The sequence below is a fragment of the Choloepus didactylus genome, chromosome 2, assembly GCF_015220235.1.
Source record: "Choloepus didactylus isolate mChoDid1 chromosome 2, mChoDid1.pri, whole genome shotgun sequence".
Classification (NCBI taxonomy): Eukaryota; Metazoa; Chordata; class Mammalia; order Pilosa; family Megalonychidae; genus Choloepus; species Choloepus didactylus.
Genome location: NC_051308.1, coordinates 148674931 through 148702449, shown reverse-complemented (window position 1 = coordinate 148702449; position 27519 = coordinate 148674931). Strand labels below are relative to the sequence as shown.

Below are 27519 nucleotides of genomic sequence, written 5' to 3'. Positions count from 1 at the left end.
ATTTACTTTTATTATTGTTGTTATTATTATTATTGTTATTCCTGATTGTTAGCAACTACAGGAAATGGATGAACGAAGGACTATCAAACTCAGTGAGTGTTACAGAGGATTTGCAGACTCAGAACGCAAAGTTATCCCTATCATTTCAAAATGCTTGGAAGGAATGATTCTTGCAGCAAAATCAGTGGATGAAAGAAGAGTAAGTGCTATATAATCATCTTTGAATAAATATATTTGGTTTAGGTGTACATTTTAAGTCAGTGAAATGAGTTGAGAAAGGGATGAAGTAATTTGATGGATGGTTTATTCTAAATTATATTTTGTAAAAGGAAGTCTTGGAGTTGGTGGCCCTTTAGTATCTAAGGACCATAATACTGCAATTCTGATTTAAAAAAAAAAAAAAAATTCTAACCTCTCCTCCTCCCTACTAATTGTTCATTTGTACTCCAAGAGAATAATTAAACTTTGTACTGTATGTTATAAACTGTATACTACTGTATACACTGTGCACTAGTGAAAGTTCAGAGAAGGGAATGATTAGACAGATCTAGAGCTGTTCGAGTTGCACACGAGAGGGATCTTGAAGCATAGGTAGTATGTGGAATGATGATGACCTGTGAGGAGGAGAGAGGCAGGCTTCAAGGAAGAGAGGTGGTTAGGAGTGGAGAGAATTTGTGAAGATAAAGATTTCTGTTTGAAAATCATGAGTTTAAGATGTCAGTAAAATGTGCAGACAGAGGTATCCATATCCAAAAAACAATATAGGTAAACTTTATGTTATTTTCAAACTTTCTTTTTACACTTGGTTCTGTTGGTGAGATCTTCCCCTCTTGCTCTTTTAGCAGTCCACGGTATTTCTTTAATACGTTTATCTTTTCCCATTGGATGAATGAAGTCTCTCTACACTAGTCTGTTACTCTCTTTTTTACAATTAGATGCTCTTTCCTCTGTTCCAAGCAAAGGCCTCCTTATTTGTAGACATTCCAAAAGGCAGAAAGCCTTTTTCCTTTAAAATTTCTTAAATCTCCACTTGAGAATACCCTCTTCCTATATTCATCTTGTCAGTTAGGCCTTTCTTAGCAGATGAATTTCAATGACTTGAGCCTGCTGAGTGAAGACATTTCATGAATGTTACAAATTAATGAAGTGGTAATTTGTAAGTTGTATATTTTTCTATTGGGAAGTAACATATTTAGGTTTTTTCTTTTCATTGCACTGATTAAAGCTTTTTTTTAAAGCTAATTTAGTATTATAAGCAAATGAAATGGTTTTAAAAACTTGTTTCTTGTATATAGGACTCTCAAATGGTGGTAGACTCCTTCAAGTCTGGATTTGAACCTCCAGGAGACTTTCCATTTGAAGATTACAGTCAGCATATATATAGAACCATTTCTGATGGGACTATCAGTGCATCCAAACAGGAGAGTGGGAAGATGGATGCCAAAACCACAGTAGGAAAGGCCAAGGGGAAGTTGTGGCTCTTTGGAAAGAAGCCAAAGGTAAAAGTCATAAAATTCTTTTATGCTGATCGGTTTTTTTAGTGTGTCAGTTAAATAAATGTAATTATTGAATGAATACTGATCTACTGTTAATGGAGTATCAGTATTTTCAATTTGAGTGATTCACTTAACTTTACACTTTTTAGGAAATACAGTTTTATATCTTAACAGTAAAAATTATTTCTTGATTTAACATTTGGCCACCATTCAATAATGAGTAAGAATGTAGAATCAGTTGTTAATATCTCATTAAAACTTATGCTTTTGAAATTTCTAAGGAAACTTTATGATCGAACTAAAAGACCAGTAAAATTGTAATTCTCAGTTGGAATGAATAATAACAGCAATAATAAATGTTGAGTTAAGTCTACAGATCATACTAGTAAAATTATTTTTATCATCCATATGAATTTTTAATGGTAAGGGTTTAAGGTTCTTGGTTATTTGAAATTTAAAAAAAAATCTTTAATTTACTAAGAATTTTACTGAACTTGTTAGAACCTATTTTTTTACATGCTCTTTATTTTAGATAGATAAATCTAGCTCAGCTGGCAAGTAAATGGAATAGATGCGTGTTTTATCTTTCTTATCAATTTAAGGATTATAATAGTGTAATATCAGTAAGGAGAATAGATATATACTTTTAATCTGCTGTATTTATTAATTATAAAGTATACTTGATTATTTTAATTCATTTTTCTGATTTTGACATAAGTGTAGATAAAATGTAACTCGAACTATAATTTACCTATAAATATCTTTAAAGGCACAATTTTAATTAACTCGACCTTTGTTCATGTTTTTAATAACATTGTCCAGTTGAGAGGTGAGGCCTTTTATTGTCAGATAAGAATAGCTAGAAGAGCTTAGAAAACAAGAAATACAGAAATAAAAAATAAAAAAGGAGATGAAATGAGGATGAAGTAGAAACAGTTTGAGAGGAATGTCACAAATGTAATACTTTTTTTTTTCTCTATTGGTGATAATAGCCTATAATACAGTTTTAACATTTTATTTATTTTATTATATTACTTATTTAGATAACTTTAGCTATAGCTGCTGCCTTTATCTCTGACAAGTGTAGATTAAATATAACTAACTAGGAATACATGGTGTTACTAATGTTTTAGAAATCAGAAGAGAATTTTTTACCCAGGTCATACTGTTTTCTCTACCAGTGTAATTTGTATACTCTATATTTCTAATCTGTCAGCTTGTAAAAAATGATCAGATGAAATGGTACATTTTTTAAAGTAAATTTGACTTTTTAAAATAACACGTTTTGGCAAAACTCATGTTAGCTTTCTTATAACATTTATGTAGAAAACTTTATTTGAGAGATATTTTGTGGAAAGTATATTGCCAAAAATAGAATTTTCATCGAGGAAAAAAACTGCACATTTGGCTTATTGATTCCTTTCTTTATTTCCATATTAGCCACAGTCCCCACCCTTAACCCCTACTAGTTTATTCACATCCAGTACTCCTAATGGGTCCCAGTTTCTCACATTCTCCATTGAGCCCGTGCATTATTGTATGAATGAAATAAAAACAGGGAAGCCCAGAATTCCTTCTTTCAGAAGCCTCAAAAGAGGGGTAAGTTTAATAATGGGTTGAAGTGCATGATGACCTATTGTGTGTGTAGTGTGGCTTTTAATACTCTCCACCCTCATTATAAGGCTCTCTCCTGTGAAGACATAGTTAAAAAAACACCACAGAATTAAGTATAGCTGCCCTCAAGTTACAAACATCTCCTCTTTATAACATTTGGTTTGTTCGACCATAAAAGAATGGTATTATAAAGAGGGTGCTGGGTACAATCATATTTTAGCTATTTTTTTTTGTTCATGTGAAATCATATGTCCACCATTGTCTTGTAATGTATTTACATTTTTAAGACTTTCAGTAATTTGTCACTGGAATTACTCTTGTAATAATTTGTCACTAATGCTGACTTCACTTGCCAATTGATAGAGTATTATTTTGTTGACAACAAAAATACCAAGCTCAATTTTAATTGCCCTACTTTTAGAAGCATAAAACAATTTCCAATAGTTAATAAAAAATTAAAGATGGGATGTTAATTTTCAAGACTGTGTCAAATTAAGGTATTAAAAGGTATTTTATAAATTGTAAAGGCTATAAAATGCTAGATATTATTAAATAATGTTTAAATAGAAATTATTTTATTGAATTAAAAGAAAAAGGAAATATTTTTTACCCAAATTTTTCTTTATTCTTTTTTTCATTAGTAAACCTTTGGCATTTATTAATTCTTAAGAATACTCTGCAAATGAAGATTTTTAGAATAGTAAAAAGCCAATTTTAAACTGTTTCTTAGCAACAGCTATTATATTATTGATAAATAAATTTGTGTTCTTTCATTATGTCAGTGAGGCTGATTTCTCTTATTTATGTTTGATTTTAAGGGCGTATTTGAATACTCACAGCCCAGAATTCAGATACATTTATAAAATTTGTTTTGACATATGAAAAACAAAGGTGTGATAACCCATAGATAAGAAATTAGTATCAATGTCATTAGAAGTCTAATCATTAACCTGTACTAGGTGGATCTCCCTCTCCTTCTCTCTCTCTTTCTCTCTCTCTTTCACTTTTTGTAGCTTTTTGTATCTTCAAAGAGCTTTAGTTGGGTTTCTGTTTTGGCCACATGTAGGGTAAGATATACTAATTTAGGCTGGGATTGCTTTATTATGTGTATTTCCATTAAAACAATATGACCACCTTAACTGATGGTCAGTAATGCAGCAGAAATGTCCCATTAGGTTACATTTCTTTTTGGACTTCCTTTTGTCCTCTAATGACATGAACTTCTCGGTATCAACCTTACCTAATTCTGTATGTGAATCATGATATAGATAATTGATGACATTTTGAAAAGTCTCTGTGGATGAGTTTATCTTCTACCTACAGCCATTATGGAGTGCCTGAAATCACTTTTTTTAAAGCCCTCAACATTTGTTTGAAAGACTAAGAAATCATAATTGGGATTTCTGTTGCCTGAGTTAAGAGGGTAAAATTAATCCCCATATTGCTTCTCTAACCAGTGTACACTACACTAAATATTGTCACATAAATCATGAAAATTACTATGTAGTAGTCGTATTTTTTGTAATTCTTTATGTATCTTTCTACATATTGAACCTTCGAGGCCCAGTTGTATTACTCCACATAGTATAGTCATAGAGATAGGAAGTAAATATAATCCTAGTAAAAGGTTTAGGTAATTAAACTGAATCTGGGAGAGAGCAGCTTAAATATGTGACATTCTCATTCTTAGTGAATAAGTTTGTGGGTAGAATTTTACAACTGGAGAACTTAAAACTATTCCCTTTGTCGTTATTTGTTGCTTTTCACATATTGCTTAATTTTAAAATAATAATAGATTGCTTTTATGGGTGCCTAGTTTTAGAAGGCCAAAATTCTCCTAGTTTTATTATTAGTTATCATGGCAAAGGAGAAAGCAGTATGCAAGATAGAAAATGAGACAGACAAACAAACCAGTTAGGAGATTGGGAAATGGAGTAGGGAAGAAAGTTTATTACAGTCTTGGAGTTCAGAAATTTATTTCTGCTTTGATAGGTAATTGGTAGTTTACCAGATACTATTTCAAAATAGATGTTGTCCTTCCATTTAAAATTTTCTTAATAGAGTTAAATCAAAAAGAAAAAAGGTAAACTTTAATAAGCCTGTTTGTGTTTTTACATATATTTACATGCATTTTTTAGTCCATTAAACTTTAAAATAAGACTTGAAGTTTCTTAAAGCTGATTAGTTGTAACATTCAATTAAGAAACTTTAGTTTTGATCTGTGTTTATTGGACATCATTTTTCCTGAACACTTGCTTTTTGGCTTTCCTAAAAAATTAATATTTCTGAAGGCTGAACGTCTATAATTTTCTCCTGTGACATCACGTTCTAATGTTAATGGATATTTGGGGGGCATACCTAAACTTAAATGCTTAATATATAACTTATAATTTTTATTCTGTAAAAAAAATATTTCATTTGAGTTGCATTGGGTTCTTGTTTTAGTAATAGATTTATCTAGCAATAAAAAATAGTCTGTGTTTTCTTTCTCGATTATTTATGATCTTATAAACTTCCAGTGTTACTCTTCCAAGCTTTTGTCTTTCCAGAGTAGTTCTCAGGATTTTGGCCTATCTTTAAAGGAAATAATGGTGAATAATTTTAATTGCCAACTGGTTTTCATTTAATTCCATTGTGAATTTATTTAAAGTGTTGTGGGTATGTGAAATTTTCTAGGTGTAGGTATATAATAATTATGTATGAAAGTAAGAGATTTCTGTATTTAGTATGTATTACTTTTTTAAAGGACAAAATACATTTCTAATATTTTTACAAAGAACTTGAGTTCTTTTTAATGTCCTCAAATCTAAGATTAATGAAATGTAAATTTATTTTCTAATTGGTAGTGAAACTAGATTAGCTAAAAGCAGAAGCATTTGATATTTCACTTACAGTTCTATCAGTGTTCTCTCTAAAAGATATTAATATAAAACTGAAAAAATAATTTGTCATTTGGAAATTTAATTGGTGAATATTATTATATAAGATAAACCAAATTCAAATGCATTATTTACTTTGTTTCTTCTCCTATATATAATTCTGTTTTAATAACATTTAAAGACCATGAATATCTTTCCTTTATTTCTAACCATTTTATCTTCTCACTAGGAATTTTGTTATAGCAAAATAAGTTGTGATTTTTTTGTTGCCTTAAACTACTGACAGTCTAAAGAATGTTAAGCTTAATTTGGAAAAATAGTGGGAAGCATAGCAAATGTCATCTTTTCTTATCATCATAACCATTAATATATGGTCAATTCATCAGAGATAAGGGGTAGATATTTTTGTCAAATATTTATTAAGATTCATTCTTTTTTTTTTAATGTGAAATTCTACTCTGATCCCCTGCTTCTCTAAAACATCGTGATTTAGAAAACAAGGAAAACTAAAAATTTTAGAGGCTTCTAACCAAATGTGATCGATGTGAAGATTAACTTTGTAAAGTTCGCTGCATATTGTGGTTTGGAGGATGTGTGTGTAAATGTGTATGTGTGTGTGCACATGTGTGTGTTTTAAATTGGGATGTGAGATAAATGCAGACGCAATGCTGGTCTCAGAATCCTATTAACCCAAAATGTGGGTTATTTATATGTGATGTGTATACTGTATGAGAGCACTCTGGATGGTCTCTTCAGAATCTGTGTCATTTCATATTTTCAGAAAGAATAAATCTTAATTATCTAAAAATTGAAGTTTTTTTAGCATTGCTTTTTGAGCACATGGATTTTAAGAATAAAAACAAAAACAATATAATTTCAAAGCAAAATCCAATTTATTTCTTTGTGTCTGTTAGAAAATATGTATGGGAAACTTAAATCTAGGTAGTTCATTTATTACTTTGATAATGATGTTTTTTCATGTGTCAGTGCATTAAAGAAGCACCTTAAAAACTAAAGTAGACATGTTTCCCTCACCTATCCATGACATATTTAAATTCAAAACAGTATTTGAACTATATAAATTGAGATACTGTTGTTTTGTCTAATGCATTGGAAAAAGTATTCCTTTTTTTATATATTTCACGTGAGATTTCATTTTAAATGGCTAATATTAGATTTTTTACATTCAACTTTTCAAATATTAGTATTTTGAGAATGAAGATCTGTATCAGTGAATTCTCTTTAAAAGGAATGAGTAAATACTGATGGAATGAAAACTGTTTACTTTTGAGTTTTAATTAGCTAAATTTAGAAAATATCTGCCCATTATCATCAGTGTATGCTTTTTTTTCCTGCAAGTAATTTACTTTCCCAAAATGTGCTTTAAATTGTTTTTCTGGCATAATTGTATGGATTGTGAAATGTACATGATATATTTTCATATTAGTAAAAAAAAAAGTATAGGTATTGCATTTTCTGTATTATGGTTCCCTGTGAATAATTTACCATTTCTTTCTGTTTTCCATTGAACTATTCAGTGGTCGGTGAAGATGGTAAGCCTTATGTGCTGATCTGTATACTGTGCAAAAAAGAGTATATGAATTTGATTTTTAGTTTATCACAAGGATCATTAAATTTTCTGAAAAGTAAGAGTTTTTTTTTCCCGATATTTGAAGGGAGTAGCACAGATTATCTAAAAACCTTGTGTGTTTGTGTGTGTGTGTGTGTTTGAAATGTTTCTTGATGTATTTATTTCAAACAAATTAATGGAACTAAATTATGATGACCTGACCCAAAAAATTATTGGGTGCTTTGAATAGTTTCTCATTTTTGCAAAACAGACCACTCTTTTTCAGACTGTTGCAATTGGGCCTTTTATAAATCAATTCCCTTGTAGTAGGAGAAGTTGTTAAATGCCTTAGAGGGCTTCATTGTATCCATAGAAAGTAGAGTGAGTTTAGTTCTCATGTCCTTTAAGAATAGGTTATAATGTCAAAATGGGATATTAGAAATGCAACTTCTTAAGGTTATCTGTTAATAAATTTGAGAATAAAGTTTGATAAGGGTAAGTGGAAATCTGGGTGGTTTACTTGTAAGTAATTGTGAGTTTATTATATTATCAAAAACATAATGAAATACGTTTTTTTATTTTGTTAGATCACTTTTCAAATTTTTTAGGAATATTTTTAAAAATATAAATTAGAAGTTTTGTCTTTGGCATATATTGCAAAAGTTCTCAAAACCAGTGGCCCAAATTCGAGTAAATCTGACAACTTATATTGGGAATTGACCACTAAATTTTAAAGGCACCTGAATAGGAAACTCTGCTGTTCATTTATTTAAGTCAGATTCGGTTGATTGACAGATTCTTAATATTGGCGACTAGGAGATGAAAACATGAAAGCCGCTTAGACAGGATGCCCTGCTTCTTTTAGGCAGGTTTGTCGAATGTCCATAAAGTGTAGGCTCCTGGGGAAAGATTCTAGGGATGCCGTTATTAATTAAATGTTACATTTGATTATACTTATCCTAAAATGAATTTTCTGTTTTAAACTTAAGTGAGATATCCTGTAGATGATTTAAAAAAAAAAAAAAAAAAAAAAAAAAGCTATTTAGCATACATTATAGGCATCAGTGGCTCGAATAAAAAGAATGCCCATATATATTTGTTTTAGGGGCTCAGTTCAGTGACACTTTAAAAACTCAGTCTGCATTTAAAAAAATTACCATTTTGAAAAAGAAATATAAATGTCATAAATTTTTGGAACATATGAAAAGTTACTTAAATAAAAATTTGTATTATATGGAATCAATAGTTGCTATTGTTCTGCTGAGTAATCTCTTAATGACATAGCTATAGTGACAGGAATTAAAATAGCATTTAAGAGGGAAAATACATCATTTAAGTCAGAATTTTACATCTAAATACTAGCACTTTTACTTAAATTATGTATTTGGTTGAATATCAAAGCATTAAAAAATTCCACAAGTCAACCATCCTTTCTAAAGAAAGATTTTCTTTCTTTGGGTCATAGCTTTCTTTCTGGAGCAGCTGAAATGTTATTTGGTTGTACAAAAGGATAGTTAAAATAGACTCCATGTCTATTCTCATAATTTCTACTTAACATTTCACTCAGTGATAGTTCTACCTTTTATTTTTTTAATAATGAGGTATGTTTTGATTCTGAAAAAAAGTTTACTAAATCTAATCATTCAAAGACTATGTAATATTAAACTATTTCATTAATTAGATTGCATTTATGAGGTAGAGGTAACCTGCTTCCTTAACTGAATTATATCAACTTCATTTTTCAGTTTGAACATTTGTAACATTCTGAATATCATCATGGTCCAGTGGGTTTGATTTTGGAATGTGTCAATGTGTTGTATATAAAATAACAAATTGTATAGATGAGAAATGTTATGTGTTTCCATGTTGTCATTGTTGCTATAAGAAGATATATATGTATTCATTTTTAACTCTGCCAAGACATGAAAATGATGTAATAACAGTTATCAATACCTGGTGATATTTTTACCTATTCTGTTTCACAGTTTTATAAAATGACTGAAATTTGAGCTCTTTCTTCAATATAGTATGTTTTATTTAACATAAACACAGTTATCTTTTCAGTTGGGTGTTTTTTTAACTAAGGAGTTATTTGGGGCTAAATTATTGAACTTAAACTTAAAACTGGTATATATTCTTGTTTTATAGTAGGCATATTTTAAAAATAAAATTTCCCTAAAATGCCTTCTATAATGATTTGGACTCTCTTTTCAGGGCCCGGCTCTAGAAGATTTCAGTCATCTGCCACCAGAACAGAGACGCAAAAAACTACAGCAGCGCATTGATGAGCTTAACAGAGAACTACAAAAAGAATCAGATCAGAAGTATTTTTTCTTTAAGTCCTCCTACCATTATTATTCCTTTCAGGGTCGACTTTAAATAAGTTTAAATGATTAAAAATGATACATCCTATTGAAATATCTTGAGGAGAAAATACACTTTTTTTAATCATTTTTTTTAATGTAGCATATAACACATAAATATAAGTGACAACTTTACAAATGCACTTTAGCAAGTTTTTAGAGAGCAAACCTCAGATCATGGATTATAGTTCCACACCTTCAGTCACTTCCCCACTGTGAAATACAACATACATACAAAAAAATAATATCCCTCAAAGTATGACTCAACAAGCAGTTATACAGGAAATCTCCATACCTGCCATGAGTTACAGTACCGCAGCCTCAGTCACCTCCCTATTGTGAAATACAAAACACACAAAAAGGTGACAGCTTTCAAATAAAATACACTTTTAAACTTTGAAAACTTTGCCCTGTCATAGGTAAAAATGAAGTGTTAGAGAATTTCTTTGTTTGCAGATTTTTTATTGGATGCTTTTAGAATATATTTATGCCTTTCACAGGTTGACAAAATAGCCTGATGTTTGATTAGCAAGAATAGTTTTCACCTACACGTAACTACCTCGTATATTTTGATAAATTTTAAATAGCAACCTGAGGCTACATTTTTTAAAAATTCAGTTTTATTGAGATATATTCACATACCATACAGTCATCCCTGGTGTACAATCAGTTGTTCACAGCACCATTATATAGTTGTGCATTAATCACCACATTCAATTTTTGAACATTTTCATTACAATACACAAAAAAGAATAAGAATAAAAGTTTAATGAAAAAGAACACTCAAAACATCCCATCCCCCCCATCCCTCCCTATTACATCCCATCCCCCCCATCCCTCCCTATTCATTTACTTTTTGTCCTTGTTTTTCTATTCATCTGTCCATACACTGTGTAACAGGAGTGGGAGCCACAAAGTTTTCACAATCACACAGTCACACAGTGTATGATATATAGTTACACAATCATCTTCAAGAATTAAGGCCTTTGGGTTGCAGTTCAACAGTTTCTGGTATTTCCTTCCAGCCATTCCAACACACCAAAAACTAAAAAGGGATATCTGTACAATCCATAAGAATAACCTCCAGAATGACCTCTCGACTCTATTTGAGAGCTCTTAGTCATTGGAACTTTATCTTGCTTCATTTCACTTTCCCCTTTTGGTCCAAGAAAGCCTTCTCAGTCCCACAATGCCAGGGTCAAGCTCATCCCCTCAAGTCATGTCCCACGTTGCCAGGGAGATCCACACTCCTGGGAGTCAACTTTCCACATAGCGTGGAGGGCAGTGAGTTTACCCTGCAGAGTTGGCTTAGAGAGAAAGGCCACATCTGAGCAACAAAAGAAGTACTCTAGGGGGTGACTCTTAGGCACAATTTTAAGTAGGCTTAGCCTCTCCCTGGCAGTAACAAACTTCGTAAGGGCAAGCCCCAAGATCAAGGGCTCAGCCTTCTAATTTATTAGTCCCCAATGCTTGTGAGAATATCATTAATTCCCCAGGTGGGGAAATTTAATATTTCAACATTTTCCCCCAGACTTTGCAAATACATTTTTATTCCCTGCCAGAATTATCCTGGGATGATTTGGGGCTTCATACTAACCTGCACAAATCAACCAGACCTCACTTTCCAATTGATGCTTCATGTAATTATGTTGTTTCAGTAAACTGACCGTACAAGTCAAATTATGTAATGTGTTACCAGAAAATACAGATTTTGCACCTAATAAACACCTCTTTGGTCCCACACAGAAGCTGAAGCTTCAAAAACGCCATCAGTATCATTCTTTACCCTTCAGTCTGATTTACCTTAGTCCTAACCAAGTCCATTTTGTTCATATCTCTCATTGAAGTCTGATCTCTTTTTTTCAGGCTCTTTAACATTTGCTTTATGGGGCAATGTTGACATTCATAGCTGCCAGACTGTGGCTCTTAGTCTCAGGTGTCACACAGATAACCCAAAATTCCAGGGACAGACCAGGTTATAACACAAAGAGCTCAGCATCTCAGAGTTTAGAAATAACTATTACAACTTAGGAATACATATAAGAGCTTACAATCTAGGAACCTTTACAGTAAGCCTTCCCTTGATAACCTATGCTCTCAGACTCAGTTCTCAGAGTTTGACATTATATTTAGTCCATATTAGTGAGGCATTATAATATTTTTCTTTTTATTTCTGGTTTGGTTTACTCAACATACTGTCCTCAGTGTCCATTCACCTCACAACTTCTCTCCATCTTGTAGCAGCTCAATATTCCATTCACAGTTCACCATTCCATTCATCAGTCAGTATACCCTTAGGTTACCTCCATCCACTGCAAATCGTGAATACTGACGTCATAAACCCCCCCTGTGCAAATGTCCCTTCATTTCCCTCATTTCAGTTCTTCCAAGAATATAACCAATAATCAAGTTGCAGGACCATATGTCAACCCCATGCTTAGCTTCTTGTGGAACCACCATGTTGACCTCTAGATGGGCTGCACCATTCTACTTCCCCACCAATGGTGATTAGGTATATCCCTTTCTCCACATTTTCTCCAGCACTTGTATCCCTCTGTTTATTTTTTAGATGGTTTTATTCACATCCAAACATTCCATCCTAAGTAAACAAGTCAGTGGTACCCTGTAAAATCACAGTTATGCATTCACCAACATTATCTATATAAAGACATTTCCATTTCTTCCACAAAGAAAGAGGAAGAGGCGAAAAAAGTAAAAATAAAAAAAGAAAGAAAAAAGGTGACAACTAAAAAGCAACAAAAGAAAAAATGAAATACAGTAGAAAAGTCAGACAACTACAACAACACGAAGAATCACATAACCCTCCCTAATATCCCCCTCTTAGAGATATTTAACTTTGGCATATTGCCTTTGTTACAATTAGTGGAAGCATATTACAATGTTACTGTTACCTATAAACTTGAGTTTGCGTTGATTGTGTTTTTCCCTCAATATCACCCTATTTTTAACACCTTGCAAAGTTGACATTCATTTGTTCTCTCTCATGTAAAAACGTATTTATACATTTAATTACAATCATTGACCACTCCAAGTATTACTAAGTTATGCAGTTTCAGTCTTTATCTTCTATCTTTCCTTCTGGTGTCCTACATGCCCCTAACCTTCCTCTTGCAACCGTACTCACAGTCATCTTTGTTCAGTGTACTTGCATTATTGTCCTACCATCACCCAATACTGCGCTCCAAACCTGTCTCCTGTCTTTTCCTATCTGTCTGTAGTGCTCCCTTCAGTATTTCCTGTAAAGCAGATACCTTGTTCACAAACTCTCTCAGTGTCTGTTTGAGAATATTTTAAAGTCGCCCTCATTTTTGAAGGACAGTTTTGCCAGATATAGGATTCTTGGTTGGCAGTTTTTCTCTTTCAGTATCTTAGATGTATCATACCACTACCTTCTTGCCTCCTTGGTTTCTACTGAGAAATCCTCACATAGTCTTATCTAGCTTCCCTTATATATGATGGATCGGTCTTCTCTTGATGCTTTAAATTAGACAATCTTATTAGTAAGTGTCTTGGCGTAGGTCTATTCGGATCTATTCTGTTTGGGGTACGCTGCACTTCTTGGATATGTAATTTTATGTCTTTCATAAGAGATGGGAAATTTTCAGTGATTATTTCCTCCATTATTGTTTCTGCCCCTTTTCTCTTCTCTTCTCCTTCTGGGACACCTATGACACATTCCTGCACTTTATGTTATCATTCAGTTGCCTAAGATGTTGCTCATATTTTTCCATTTTTTTCCCTACCTGTTCTTTTGTGTGTAGGATTTCAGATGTCCCATCATCCAGTTCATACATCTTTTCTTCTCCCTGTTCAAATCTGCTGTTGTGTGTTTCCATTGTGTTTTTTCATCTATGTTATGCCTTTCATTCCCATAGGTTTTGCCAATTGTTTTTTCGTGCTTTTGAGTTCTTCCTTTCGTTCGCCCAATATCTTCTTTATATACTTCATCTCTTTTGCCATCTCTTCCCTCAACTCGTTTATTTGATTTTTGTGTTGACTTAGCATATTTGTTTGAAGATCTTTAGTTAGTTGTTTCAATTCCTGCATCTCAGTTGAATTGTAGGTTTGTTCCTTTGGGCCATTTCTTTGTTTTTCCTAAAGTGACTCAAAATCTTTTGTTGTCTAGGCATCTGGTTTTTTTGATTACCCCAATCAGATTTTCCCAGACCAGAGGGGCCCAGGTCTCAGTAGGAAGGTGTAATCAGTATCAAGTTTCCCTGAGGTGCAGGTTTTCTGACTTTCCCGTGAGGGCCTCTAGACTTGGTGCTTTTCGTATCCTGCCCAGCAGTTAGCACTTGTCAGCCTGCAGCTCTCTACCAGCATAAAGAGGTGCAGTCCCTTTAATTCACAGTGGACCCTGTGCTGGCCAGGGGCCAAGGGTGTCAGAAGCCAAGCTTAAGTTATTCCTGGGTCTGCCCCTCCCCACCCCCCCCACCCCCAGCCCTGGGGTCTGAGTTCTCTGAGGGAGGGCAGCCACTTGAGCTGGGCCCCACCTCCCTTTCTTTAGGGAAGATATATCCTCCAGGGAGTTATCTTCTGTACTTGAATTCCTCCTTTGTCTGTTTTAACTCCGCCCCCCCTTGCCTGGGTCAATGCTGACAACTGAAAATGCCTGAGGCTTTTTCTGATGATCTGCTTAGAATGAGAGAAAAAAAAGGAAAAAGAGCAAAAGCCCCTTTTCAGAGCCAGTGCCTAGCCCCTTATTTTCGCTGGTTGACCAATGTTTGTACCCAGTTCTGTGTCCCCTTTCTTGGGACACAGCTGTTTTCCAATATTCTGAACTCAGTCATCTCCACAAGCCTCTGTTTTTATTTAGTTATGTATCTTTTTTTCTTCAACCCTGCCTCCTCTCTGCTGGGAGGAAATTCAGATTTCTGCTTACTCAGGGCTTATCTGTGCTTGTAGCTTGTATTCAGTAGTCCAGATATTTTTAATTAAAGCCACAATTGAAGTTTGGTTGAGCTACATTCCCTTGCTCCCAGCAAGAACTGCTTCTTTCTCCCACAGCCAAGTTTTGTAACTTGGCCTGCCATGCCGGTGGGGGGAGGGGCGTCGGCTGTGCGGTTTTAGTTTTTATGCTGAGATCTCAGCCGTTCCACGCATTCCTGACTAGTGTACAATGTGTGGACAATCATGCATGTCCCCTAGCAGTTGTTCCTGGCTATTTACTTGTTGCTCTAGAGGGCTAACCAAATTCCACACCTCTCTATGCCGCCATCTTGCCCCCAGCTACATTTATTGTGGTTGTAGCAAAAAGTGTTAGAAACAGTGCTTAATTACTTATAGCTTCTATTTTGTTCACTCCTAGCTTTAATTTTTTTCATTTTTAACAAGAAGTTCCTTTAGTTTTTTTTTTAATGGATGTAAAAGAGCTACTTAAGGTGAACCAAAGTTTACTACAGTGGATTGGTAACTTTCTGTCTCCATTTACACTGAGAATAAAATTGGGTTTAAAATCTAGCATGAATAATAGCAGTTTTGATGTTGAGAATTACTGTGCATCAGATGTGATGGATGCTTAATCTTAAATTGAATATTGCAGTATTAGTATAAACAATTTTTAAATGTTAAAATATTTCTTAGAGCAACATGTAAATAATCTCTGGAAAATTATAACATTTAATCTAATATTTGGTGCTTACCATAGGTAATTGAGTGTGTCAGGACTCATAGAAGATACAAAAATGAATAAAAGGTAGTGGATGATCCTAACAGGTTCACATTCTAGTTGGGGAAGATAAGACTTACAGACAGCTGATTGTCATACAGCTAGACTGTGATGGCTGCTAATAGGGGAACCTAGGAAATGAGTGATGAATTCTTACTGGACTAATTAAGGAAGACAGCTGCTAGAGGGGTGAGGGAATGGGGAGGGCAGTGGTATAGGCTACTAATGTGCAGTGAGGGATTATTAACCATTAGGCACTGAGCTAGGCATTATATTATGTCATTGAATTCTTCTAAATAGCCCTCAAGATGGTTTTTCTATTTTACAGACAAGGAAACTGAGTACTGAATAAATACATAATTTGTCTAAAGATTATGCAGCCAGTAAATGCCAGAGTTGACATCTAAACACTGCGTGGTTTGTCTGCATAGCATTGGAAGTTTACCTTGATGAGAGAATAGAAATTTGCCATTAGATAAGAAGGTGGGGGGGCGGGCAGGGATAGGAACATTCAAGAAAGAGGGAGAAACAAGGGTAGAGGTCCAGAAATGTGAATGTTCTTGCCATGGCTTGGAATTAGCTCTAACCTGGGGAGTTTGAATTAGAAATTTTATTGAGTGGAATGGCAGGAGATGATGGAAAGGTATAGGCTGAATTATGAAAAGTCTTGAATGCTTTTCTTTGTAGTTCTGTAAGCATTGGGCTTCGCCTGAAGTTATTGAGTAGCGGTGTATCAAAAGCTCTGTATTCTAAAGAAAGGAAATTGAAAACTATATGAAGAGTAGGTTGAATGGGAAAGAGATTGGAGGCAAGGAGACCAGTTAGGGTATTTATATAATAATCTGGGTGGGAGATGATGAGGGTTGAAATTAGGGCATAGCCATGAGATTAGAAAAGAGGAAAAAATAAGAGAAGCATTTCAAAGGCAAACTGGGTCAGACTTCTTCATTGTCTGAAAAGAGAAAAGTGGAGGAGTCAAAAAGCAGATTTGTAGTTCAGGAGAGTGAGTAGGGAAAGACTTCATTGAAACTGATACCAAAATAAATTTGAGGCAAAGATAATGGTTTTATTTAAGGTTGATTTTTGAAATGGGTGAAAAATCCATATGGAAGTGTCCAGTTGGATTTTAGAAATGTGAAACTAGAACTTAGGAGAGGAGGACTGAAGATGCATATTTGAGAATCATCTGAAGATAATACTTAAACAGTAGGAGATCATCCTCAAAGAGTATTACAGGATGAGGTGAGGGAGAAACGTTAGTCATTTTGTGTAATTTGCATTTGAAGATTGAACAGGGAGGAGGAGGGGTCAGTGAGGGAGATTTCAAGAAAGCAGAAAGGTGAAGAGAAGGAGAAAGAAAATGTAACCTCCAGGAGGCCTAGGAGGAAAAGAGTATTAAGGAGTGTTTGTCAATAGCGTCACAGGTTAGAGAGAGTCAAGGAGAACTGTTGGAAGCATAACCTATTGTAATGTGATTAGAGAAGAGGAAAGGGGTTGAGAGGAACTGGTGAATGATTGAATTTAATGGGAGAGGGGCAAGTTAAAGATGGCATTCCTATTTCTAGCATAGATGAGTAGGAGGATGACGATGCTGTGAACTGAGAGAGGAAACACTGTGGGATAGTGTGGCTGCGTAGGAATATAATGAGTTCGATTTGGGATTTGGTGCATTTAAGAAAATTGAGGAATATTCTTCCAGCCCTTGATTAAACCTGTTGTATATATAGGATATATGTAATCTCATTTAGGAAAAGGTCTGTTTTCATAAATCACTAACTCTGTATATATTATCAGCTTTTTGCATATTCTCTTTAATGAGGTAATGTTTGACTAAACTTGGAGTTATGACTGCATTTAAGATTAGGCTGTGTCTTAGTTTGCCAGGGCTGCTATGACATATACTACAAACTGGTTGGCTTTAACAACAGGAATTTATTGGTTCACAGTTTTGAAAGGTAGAAGTCCAAATCAAGACTGTGCTTTTTTCACAGTCTGTAGTGTTCTGGTGGTGGCTTATTGGCAACCCTCTGTCACATGGCTATCTGTCCCTTCCTGTATCCTCCTCTGGTGCCTTGCTTCTGTGTCCAATTTCCCTTGCTTATGAAGACTTCAGCCATATTGGATTAAGGCCTGCCCTCATTCTGTTTGTCCACATTTTAGCTAGTAACATCTTCAAAGGTCCTATTTACAAATGGCTTCATACCCACAGGACTGTGGATTAGGATTTGAAGATGTCTTTACAGGGCTATGGCTGCATGTGACTCCCCAAAATAAAATGAAACTTTTAAATTGGAACATTTGAAGTAAATATTTAATGCTGTGGTTTTTCCCTCTTCTTCAGAGATGCACTCAACAAAATGAAAGATGTGTATGAAAAAAATCCACAAATGGGGGATCCAGGGAGTTTGCAGCCGAAATTAGCAGAGACCATGAATAACATTGACCGACTGCGAATGGAAATCCACAAGAATGAGGTAGATTTATTTTTTGGCAGTTGTCTATAAGATAAATTTATTCTCATAAATTTCATTTGATAGATTGGTTTTGCTAGAATTATATTCAAATATTTATTTAATTTTATAGTTCATGATGTTGAAGTAAGGTATTATTATGATATATAATCTTTAGAATTAATCCCTCATTGAAAATTATTAAAAAATTTAAGCCTTTATATAACTAAACATTTGTGCTATTTTGTTACCAGCTGTGAAGTTTATCACTGGCCAAGTTGGAATAAAGGTTCCCCTTCTCCAAGAATTAGATAATTATAAAAATTCAAAGCACATCTTAAATGTAGATAAATTTTAAGAGCTTTTAAAAATATTTATTAAGCTCAGTTGTTTTGCTTATTTTTTTTTCCTAAGGCTTGGCTCTCTGAAGTTGAAGGTAAAACAGGTGGGAGAGGAGACAGAAGACATAGCAGTGACATAAATCATCTTGTAACTCAGGGACGAGAAAGGTCATTTTTTACATTTTATTTGTATTTCTTCTATTCCTGAACTTTGCTCATTCCTTTGTCTTTTCTTTACATAGTTCTTTTTTCTTCCTCCCTAATTTAACAAGTTTAGCTTTTAATAACCTCAGTCTTTTGAACCTAAGTAGTTTTCTGTTTCTTTAACAGTAGCTGCAGGTGAAGTATGAAATTCTTTTATATTGCTGTTCAATTCTAATTGTCTTGCATACAAAAACCGATGTAGGAATGTAGGCAATTCTCAGAGCTGCGGTTGGGAGACACAGGCTCCTCAGGCATGGGAAGCCTTTCTTCAGATTTAGCTCGAATTGAATGGTTTATGCTGAAGAAAAATTTCACTGTCAAATTCTTCAAAGTTCTGTGAAGGAAAAAAAATTTTATTTGGATCAGTGTTTCCCAAAGGCACCCTGCTAAAGTTCCCATGTTTTCATACCGCTTATGACATTTCCCTTTCAGTGTATCTTTTAAAAAATTTTCCTAACAATAAAGTCACCTTAGAGAAGAATTTGAGAGGTTCACCTTAGAGAATTTGTGAAATCTTGGTTTATTATACTTAATTACAGTGTGACTTGAGTAACTTCATTTCTAATGCTCCCTAAGTCTCAGTTTCCTAAAAATGTGAAATTGAGATTAAACTACCCATTATACAGGGCTGTTAGTAATAAATGAATTAATGTACATAAAGCACGTAGTATAGCACCTGACAATAGCTTGACAAATGTTAATAACTTGACAGATGTTAATTCCTCCTTCTCCTTCTCTCCTTTCCCATTGTCTCTTTTTGGTATGAGTTCAAATCTTCAATGTATCAAGAGATACCCAGAAATATACTAATTTTTGTTATTAGAGAAAACCAAGATTAAAAGAATCTAATCTCTGTGGCACATGATATTTAGAATATGGCTTTTAGGCTTACTGAAAGCGTTATTAAATCTAATCCTGTAGATATTTCCATTATTAAGATCTTATTTAGTCACTTGATTAGTTAACAGAATTATTAACGCCATTTCTCTTTGATTTAAAATGTTCTGAGAAAAATAAAATGCCTGTGCATTACCTGTTCTTTTGGGTTTTTTTGGTTACTAACTTCCCTGTTAACATGATTACTTGGAAATTAACTTTACTTCTTACGGTAGGTAGGATTCTTTTTCTTTACAGTGACAGATGAATACTCAACCCACATTGGCTTAAACTAAAATGAGATTTTATTGGCTGATTTCAGGAAGAACTTGAGCTAGGAGCTCAGATGATATCCTCAAGACTCAGTTTCTCTCCACCTTACAGCTCTGCCTTATTTTAAGGCTTCATATGATTGGCTTCTTTTTAAGGCTCTATATGGTGATCTTCCAAAGGTCTAGGCTCATATTCTTCCAGGTTCAAGTCCAGTGGCAAAGCAAGTAGGCTTCTCTTCCAGTAGTCCTGTGCAAAAGTCTCTCTGCTTCTCTTATATCTGATTGGGTTGCAGGCCTATTTGTGAACTGTTCACTCCAGCTATACATGTGCTATGCTCTCATGACCCCTCTGGAGAAACAACCTCACCTGAAGCCTGTAAACTGAACATGGGTCTGGGGTGGTTCCGCTAAAGAATTTTAGGGTTTACTTGCTAAAGAAGGGGAAATGAATCCTGGATAATAAAAAGACAACTGCCCACTACATTTTTTCCTTTTATCTATGGACCTAGTGATATTGAGAAGTATTTACTGAATCTATGCTGTGTGCCTAGAACATTTTTTGTTTCAGGAAATTAAGCAAAGAAACATTTTGTATTAGAAGCAATTTATATAGTCAAAATTTAAGAATAAAGGGCTTAATACAGAACTGTGTCATTGATATTCAGTTCTCTGATTTGATCCTGAGGAGATCAACTTGTGGAGTTTCATGTGTGTAATACTTGATCAGAGATAATTTTATGTCTTGTAGTCCTGAGGGAAGTTACACTGATGATGCAAACCAGGAAGTCCGAGGACCACCCCAACAACACAGTCACCACAATGAGTTTGATGATGAATTTGAAGATGATGATCCCTTGCCTGCTATTGGGCATTGCAAAGCTATCTACCCTTTTGATGGTATGGTTTTCTTAATATATTGTATATGATAAAATTGGGTTTTAAAGTCTAAACACATAATTAACTCACATTTATGTCTTTGGTTAAATAATTTATTCTCAGCAAAATATAATCCCAGTTCATTAGTAGAATGAATACTTTTGTTTTCACTGTATTACAAATATAGAGAATTCTGTTTTTCTTCCATTTATGCAGTTGAAAGAAAATTACCTAACTTGTCAGTGTCCTAAACAAATTATTATTTAATTATCAGCTTTGGTTGATACAGTATTTCCCCCAGAGATCATACTAATGACTACACGTACCTAACAAAGTTAAGCAGCTTGAGCTTGTAGCCCAAACCTGTAAGTGGGATGCTGGAAGCATGACCTTCCTTAAAGCTTCCTGAATTGAGAGACAGGTGCAGGATGGGTGGCACAGCTGAATATCCCCACCATGTCTTGACTCATCTTGGAGGTGAGGGAGGGAAAGAATGTGGTAGATTCTGGCTATGCAATCCTTTGGAGTATAAACCCTGTGAGGGGAGTAAGGCCTTGTGGCTCTCTGCTGCACATTTTAGCTACCCTTCCATCCCCTGAACTGTGAAAATTCCTTTTCCTCTACTCACAGAAGAACAGAGTAACATATTCACAAATACATTGTAAAATGGTATATAATTTAAGATCCTTCCCCACCTATCCATTGTATTGGTTTTTAAATTGAGTCAAGTTTTTAGTAACTCCTCATTCTGAGAAAGTAAATTATACAAGGTCTTGCCGTAAGGCAGATGTTGAATGAAGATTCAGTTATACAAATTGTTAACTGCTAAGCAGGTTGGTAGTGGTTGGGGTTGGGGACAAAGTGTGTCCCTGATGCTGATGAGATCTTGAAGGAAATTTGTGCTTTGTGGCCATGACCATTTCGCTTCTACCATCATCAGAATTGAACTCTTATTTTTCTCTCTGCGCTCTTCGAACCATATTCTTTCCTTCTTTCTTCCCGCCCTCTTGCTGTCTTTTGACTATTCTTCTAACCCCTACCTCACAAATTTTCTGGATAATGCCACCACTCAAATTTGAGAAAGGTGTTTTTGGAGTAGTGAAATAGTAGTCAGAATACCTTGTCAAGGCATATAATGTCACTGTGGCTCATTTACTTCATCTGTTACATGAGGGTTATATTAATGCCAGCCTCAAAGAGTTATTGTGCAACTCAAATGAGATAGTGTATATGAAAGTGTTGGATAAACTATAAAGCACCATAGAGATGTTGTTGCTAATGAGAGTCTTTTAGGCTCCTGGTTCCAGGTACTTTGAAGTCTAATAGTTCTTCATGTTATTTTCTGTGTTGTATTTGTAACTTTTATTCAAATTACTGCTGTGCTTAAATTATGCTTGAGCTATGAAAATTCTCATTTAGGACATAATGAAGGTACTCTGGCAATGAAAGAAGGTGAAGTTCTATACATTATTGAGGAGGACAAAGGTGATGGATGGACAAGAGCTCGGAGACAGAATGGCGAAGAAGGCTACGTTCCCACATCATACATAGATGTAACTCTAGAGAAAAACAGTAAAGGTGCAGTAACTTATATCTAAACTAACCAGGCAGCTTTGTGCTGTGTGTGATATAGGAAGGATAACATAAAATGAAAACACATCCAACATGTTGGAAAAAAATAAGAAAGCTCAAAGGACATCCAAGGTGTATTGTTCACTATGTGAGCAGAGTGTAGATTTGCTCTTAGAGATACGAATATTACCACAAGAAAATGTTCTCATGATGCTTGACCGTTTGAGTGATGTTGGTGTGAAGCTTAATTGATGCCTATTGCTCTATGTCCTGCTTAAGTCTGTGTGAAGGATTTGTGTTTCTCTGCCTTATAAATCATAGAATTTGATCTATTGGGTAGGAATACATAGAAAGCCTTTTTCAACCTTTGCTTCAAAAAACATGGTAACTGTAGTGAATTAAAATTTGTGAAACTGCTCTGAAATGCTATAGAAGACTGACTCCCAAAAGAGTGGTTTGTTCTAGGAGTTCGAATTTGTAGCTTCAGTTTCCAGGAATAAAATTAATTGCTGTCTGATTGGGTAAAATAATAATAATATAATTTCCATTTGCCTTCCAATCTTTAACTTTGGTGTTCTAAAGGAAGAGAACAAACATCTAGCACATAAACTATTTAAGTAGTAGACTAATCAAGAGACCTGCAACATAAATTGACTTGGTCTAGCTCTTATATAAATAAAGCAGCTTTCTTTTGAAACCTGAAAATATTTTCAGGCTTGCTAGTAATTTTCAATAGCGTACAAGCTTCCTTCCAAATTAATCTTATGTTTCTATGTTTCATCTTGAAAATGTCTTTTGGGAAATAATCACTTTAGTGCTAATTAACATTTAGCAGTTGTGCATAATAAAATAGATTGTAAATCGACTAAGAGGAACTCTTGAATGGAGGGAAGGTACTGGCGAATGTTTGTTTTTTAAAGGTAAACAACTTTTTTGACAAACTGGATTGGGGAAGATATCTGTGCCACTATTTTAGGACATTTTCACATTTTAGCCGAATCATCAATTATTAGGATAGGTTATTTTTTACTAATTAATTTCAACAAGAATTTGTTGGAAATACTGTACAATCAATTCCACTAGCTTTCCACAAGGATTGTGCAGTGCTAATTGTGTGGTCACTTCCTAAGTTAGTTGTGTGGAGAAATAAAAAGGAAATAAAGCGAGGAAGCAATTAAGAGACTGTTCTTAAATTTTGCTCATATTCCAAATTTTTTTCTGGTGTTTTCAGTAGCTGACTAGAAAATGAGTAGAGACTGGGACAGACGCTTTAAACTGAAACACCTGTTTTGGTCTTACCGAAGGTCTTCAGTAATTGTTCTTTTCTTTTTCCTCCTGGACTGCAGGTTCCTGAAGAGGGTTTCTGAGGAAATGGGCAAGATGTTGAAGGAGGTTACATGCAGCTGCTTTTGGGGGGAGGGTTTTAGAGTTGTCAGGCTCAAAGAGACAGTGAGAGAAGCAAGTTGCATGAGTGCATGCAGACATGATTATTTTTACTAACTTCATTAGCATTTTCATACATCATTTAAGAAAATATTTGTAATACCAATCCTTAAATTCCTAGTTCACAGTTATTCACACAAAAGAGAAGCCAACAATGGCTGACCTTCGTTTATGTTACTGATGTCCAACTTAGAAAAAAAATGCAGAGCTGTTGTTAAATTTGTCTTACATGTGGCTGTCCCAACAGGACTGGCTCTATCCCAGCTCTGTGCTAATTGGCTTTTAGACCATTCATTGTCTGTTAAAATCCTTGCCATTTGTCAGTGTCTGAGTGTGCCACCTCTGTGTTTGCTTAACAGCCTCTGTTGCATGTCTAGAGTGATCGGACTAGAATTTTTCAGGCATGTCTTTATAATCCCTTGTTCTTGTCAATGCCTTTGTTTTGTTTTACATATTTAGTGCAAATCACTTTGTCAAACATCTCCAGCACTAATGTTTCCATCCTAGTATTTGTGTATGCTGCTATATAACTTCCCCACTGCAAAAATTCCAGTTTTGGCATTATGAAGAAGTAGTCTGTGAACCTGAAGTATTTATCATAAGAAAAAGAAAACATCTCTGCTCTAGCCTACAGCCCAGTTGAAGGAACTCTTTGAAACATGATACATCTTCAGCACCTCAGTCTGGGAAGAATCTATAGTCAGCACTGAAATCCTGGCATCATAGACACGGAAGATACCACCTCAAGACAAAGAACTGTTTTCAAAAGTCAGCTGCTTCCATTCTAATGCTGCCTTAAACTAGAGTGCCTAAATCTGTTGATTGCCAACACTACCACTACAGTATCCCACAAAGGGCTTTGTGTGTCAGCTCAGTGCGACCTCCTTTAACTCTGCAGTACTGCTGCAGCTGCCGATGTAGCCTTGGTAGGTGGCTGTTAGAGCTCTACCATGTATAATGGTGCATCTTCCAATTTATGCATCAAGCTAAAGACCTGTCCGAGTCTGTTTTACTTTACTCAGTGTTTTTAAGAGAAATTTTATGGACCCCCTCATTGTCTTTTAATTTGGGGTTATGAAGTTCTCATTTGATTATTACCTTGGTAGTTTGTGTCCAAGTGATGCTTTTGTTTGAACCAGATAAAATTTAGTGAAACTTTGTAATTATCTACGTGCACTTTTACTTGTAAAATGGAAATTTCTGTATGTTTATTTGTAAATATAATTGTCCCTAGTGCCCCTATTGCTCATGTTGTCCTGCCTCGCACCTGTGATTCTGTTAATGACTTGTATCTTAACTGATTTCTTAGTGATATTGTAATAGGGAGATGGGTGGGGGCGGGAGGTATTTGTACCATTGAACCTTCATTAATTTGGTTCTTTATTGTTTTGAGGGGAGAAAGGGAATGTGAATTGGTCTGTGTATTCTTGGATTTTAAGCAATATTTTAGAAGCTGTGGGACTGCTTTAATAACTTTTTCCCAATGTTATTTGAATCACACTACCAGTTACACTAAAACCAAATGACAACTGTGTGAATGTTAATGCCTTCATAAGATCAAGTACACCACTATTAGACAGCTAACATATAGTGTATTACCTTTGAGGCTAGTAGACTATAAAGTTTAGGTTTTGAATCTCTTAACAGGGTTATTTATGTAATGTGACATTATTCAGTAATGACAGACTACATGAAGTAGTTTTAAAATCCAGTGCTATTTTTATTTTAAAGATTAGCAGTGAGGAGGAAGTGTGATCTGGCTGTTTGTCTTCTGTATAAAGCCTGAAGTGCGTGTGTTTTTTTGGCTAACAGCCACAGAGGGCAAAGTTTAAGGCTTTCTTGTAAGGACTAACTGTTCTTTTCAAGCAGCTGTTTGTTTTGATAAAAGCAGGATTTGTTTCCGTAGGAGGCAAGTTCCTTTGTGTGGAATAGTGCAACCTGTATTTGAGTTATTACAATAGAAAAGACAGTTTTACTTGCATAGTTTAAATTATTCTTAAATCACTCTTAAATTGTGAACATGTGAATTGTCCAAAAGAAATCTTTGCTTTTTCAGTAATTTTTACTCTTTTTTGTGCACATGTCGATTTCTTAATGGTAAATGCTTTGTTTAAGATAGTGTTCTCTGTTGAGAATATTTTCATGGAATAAAACAATCTTTTCATGGTCAGTTAAGGCGTATAGTGTGTTATCTCTTGGTGCTATGTGAACTAAAGAGATGTAATGATTTTGATCTTGAATGTGCTAGATTGCAGTTGTACCATATAGGTGACAAGTTACAAAAGTGGAAACATCTGTGTTGGGCAACTGTTTTTTGCAAAGTAGTTTTGGAATTTCTATTCTAGTTTTAGTTTCTCTCAAGCTTTCCTTAAGGAAAAGGAAACTATTTCTTTAAATTTCATGTAATAATTTGGATTTTTTAGCTTTGTTCTACATTAGCTATGGTGCAGAAACTTTGCTTTTGCACCATCTTATCCTCTGCATCCATAAGGACTGTTCCTGTACCATGTACCCTGATCCAGCCACCACTCAACTGGCCAGCATTTCCTGTACTTACTTTTGAATTTCTGATGAGTCAGGAGAGAGCATCGTGTCTTCCTGGCATTTCAAAGCATGAAAAGAGAACATTTGCCTTAATTAGTGTCATATCTGTCACTTTAGGAGGTGTAATTTTAGGAGATTCAGCTTTTTAAGAAGGCAAATGTGAAACTCTGACTAGAAACTTAGAAACCCAAAAGGGAATAAAACTCAGGGTGTGTGGGTCCTGAACAATGAAGAATTGCAGTTATTGAGATGCAAATTGTTAAGATATGAATTTAGAAATCCATGTCACCCTTGGAAGTAGGAACACACAAAACAATGAAAATAGCAGGAAAATAGTTTCAAATGTTATAGCGCCAGATGAACAGATGCTTAAACACACCCCCAAAAAGCTCAAAACAATGAAAAAGACTTTTCCTATCTGAACTAAGATCAGGAATGTCAAATGCTTACTAGTTAGGGAAATATAGCCTCCTTATAACAATATTATCAAAAGGAATAGGATCTTCAGACTTGTTGTAAAGGATAGATTTTCTTCGCAAAGAAGTTATTAGTTTAGTTAGTGAACAAAGGCTAAAGAAACACCAAAGAGATTTCAGTGAGCTCAATGATCATATATATTTTGAGTTGAGTCACTCACAATAATCTTAAGACATTATAGAAAATATAAGAGGTGCCGAAAGATTGGGGGGTGAGCAAACATAAATTTTGAAGAGTAAATTCAGGGACATTTAATGAGAACTTTAAATGTATAGATAATTTTATCACCATTTAGGGGGAAATGTGATGGAGAACTGACTTGGGTTAAATGTATAGATAATTTTGTCAGCATTTTAGGGGGAAATGTGATGGAGAACTGACTTGGGTTCCTAAGAGTAAGTCATATCAATTTAGTCTCATTTTTTTTTTTTTTTTTTTTTTTAGGTCCAATTTGAGAACTCTAGAAATGCAATGTCTTGATTTCGGTATTTGATAAGATTTCCCATTCTTTTTTGTGAGTAGACAGCATTGTTGTGGAAAATAGCTTGCAGCAACTGATTTAGTAAATTCAAAATATCATCCTGGAGGAGAGTTTCTTGTGGAACATTCCAGGGCTCCTAACCTCAGTCTTTTTCTGTTCAAACAATGATGTGACTTAGGTGGAAAACTAGAAGCCATGTTAATAATTACAGCTGATATTACAAAAGTTTCTCGGTGGTCTGTTTTAGGCACTAGGCCTAAAACAATGTGAAATAATTCAGTAAGGATGACTATATAGGCTGTCTTTAGGTTAAAAAGTAAATACATGGGTGACTAAGACCTTGTTATGTGAGAAGAGGTGGGATTATTTTAT

The 27519-nt window shown here is 34.5% G+C and overlaps 1 protein-coding gene across 4 annotated transcripts in view; it reads left to right on the top strand.

The window, feature by feature from the left end:
• Positions 1-25815, top strand: part of FNBP1L (formin binding protein 1 like) — a 132023-nt gene extending 106208 nt beyond the window's left edge. For 2 of the 4 annotated variants that reach the window (XM_037826613.1, XM_037826615.1), the window contains exons 8-16: positions 53-199; positions 1296-1499; positions 2937-3095; positions 7528-7542; positions 9774-9883; positions 17953-18085; positions 18476-18570; positions 20503-20651; positions 22050-25815. In XM_037826613.1, coding sequence (XP_037682541.1) covers positions 53-199; positions 1296-1499; positions 2937-3095; positions 7528-7542; positions 9774-9883; positions 17953-18085; positions 18476-18570; positions 20503-20651; positions 22050-22228 — 1191 coding nt within the window. In that variant the 3' untranslated portion in view covers positions 22229-25815. The remainder of the gene's footprint in view (positions 1-52; positions 200-1295; positions 1500-2936; positions 3096-7527; positions 7543-9773; positions 9884-17952; positions 18086-18475; positions 18571-20502; positions 20652-22049) is intronic. The other 2 variants (XM_037826614.1, XM_037826616.1) reach the window with 2 other exon arrangements.
• Positions 25816-27519: the final 1704 nt, after the last annotated feature.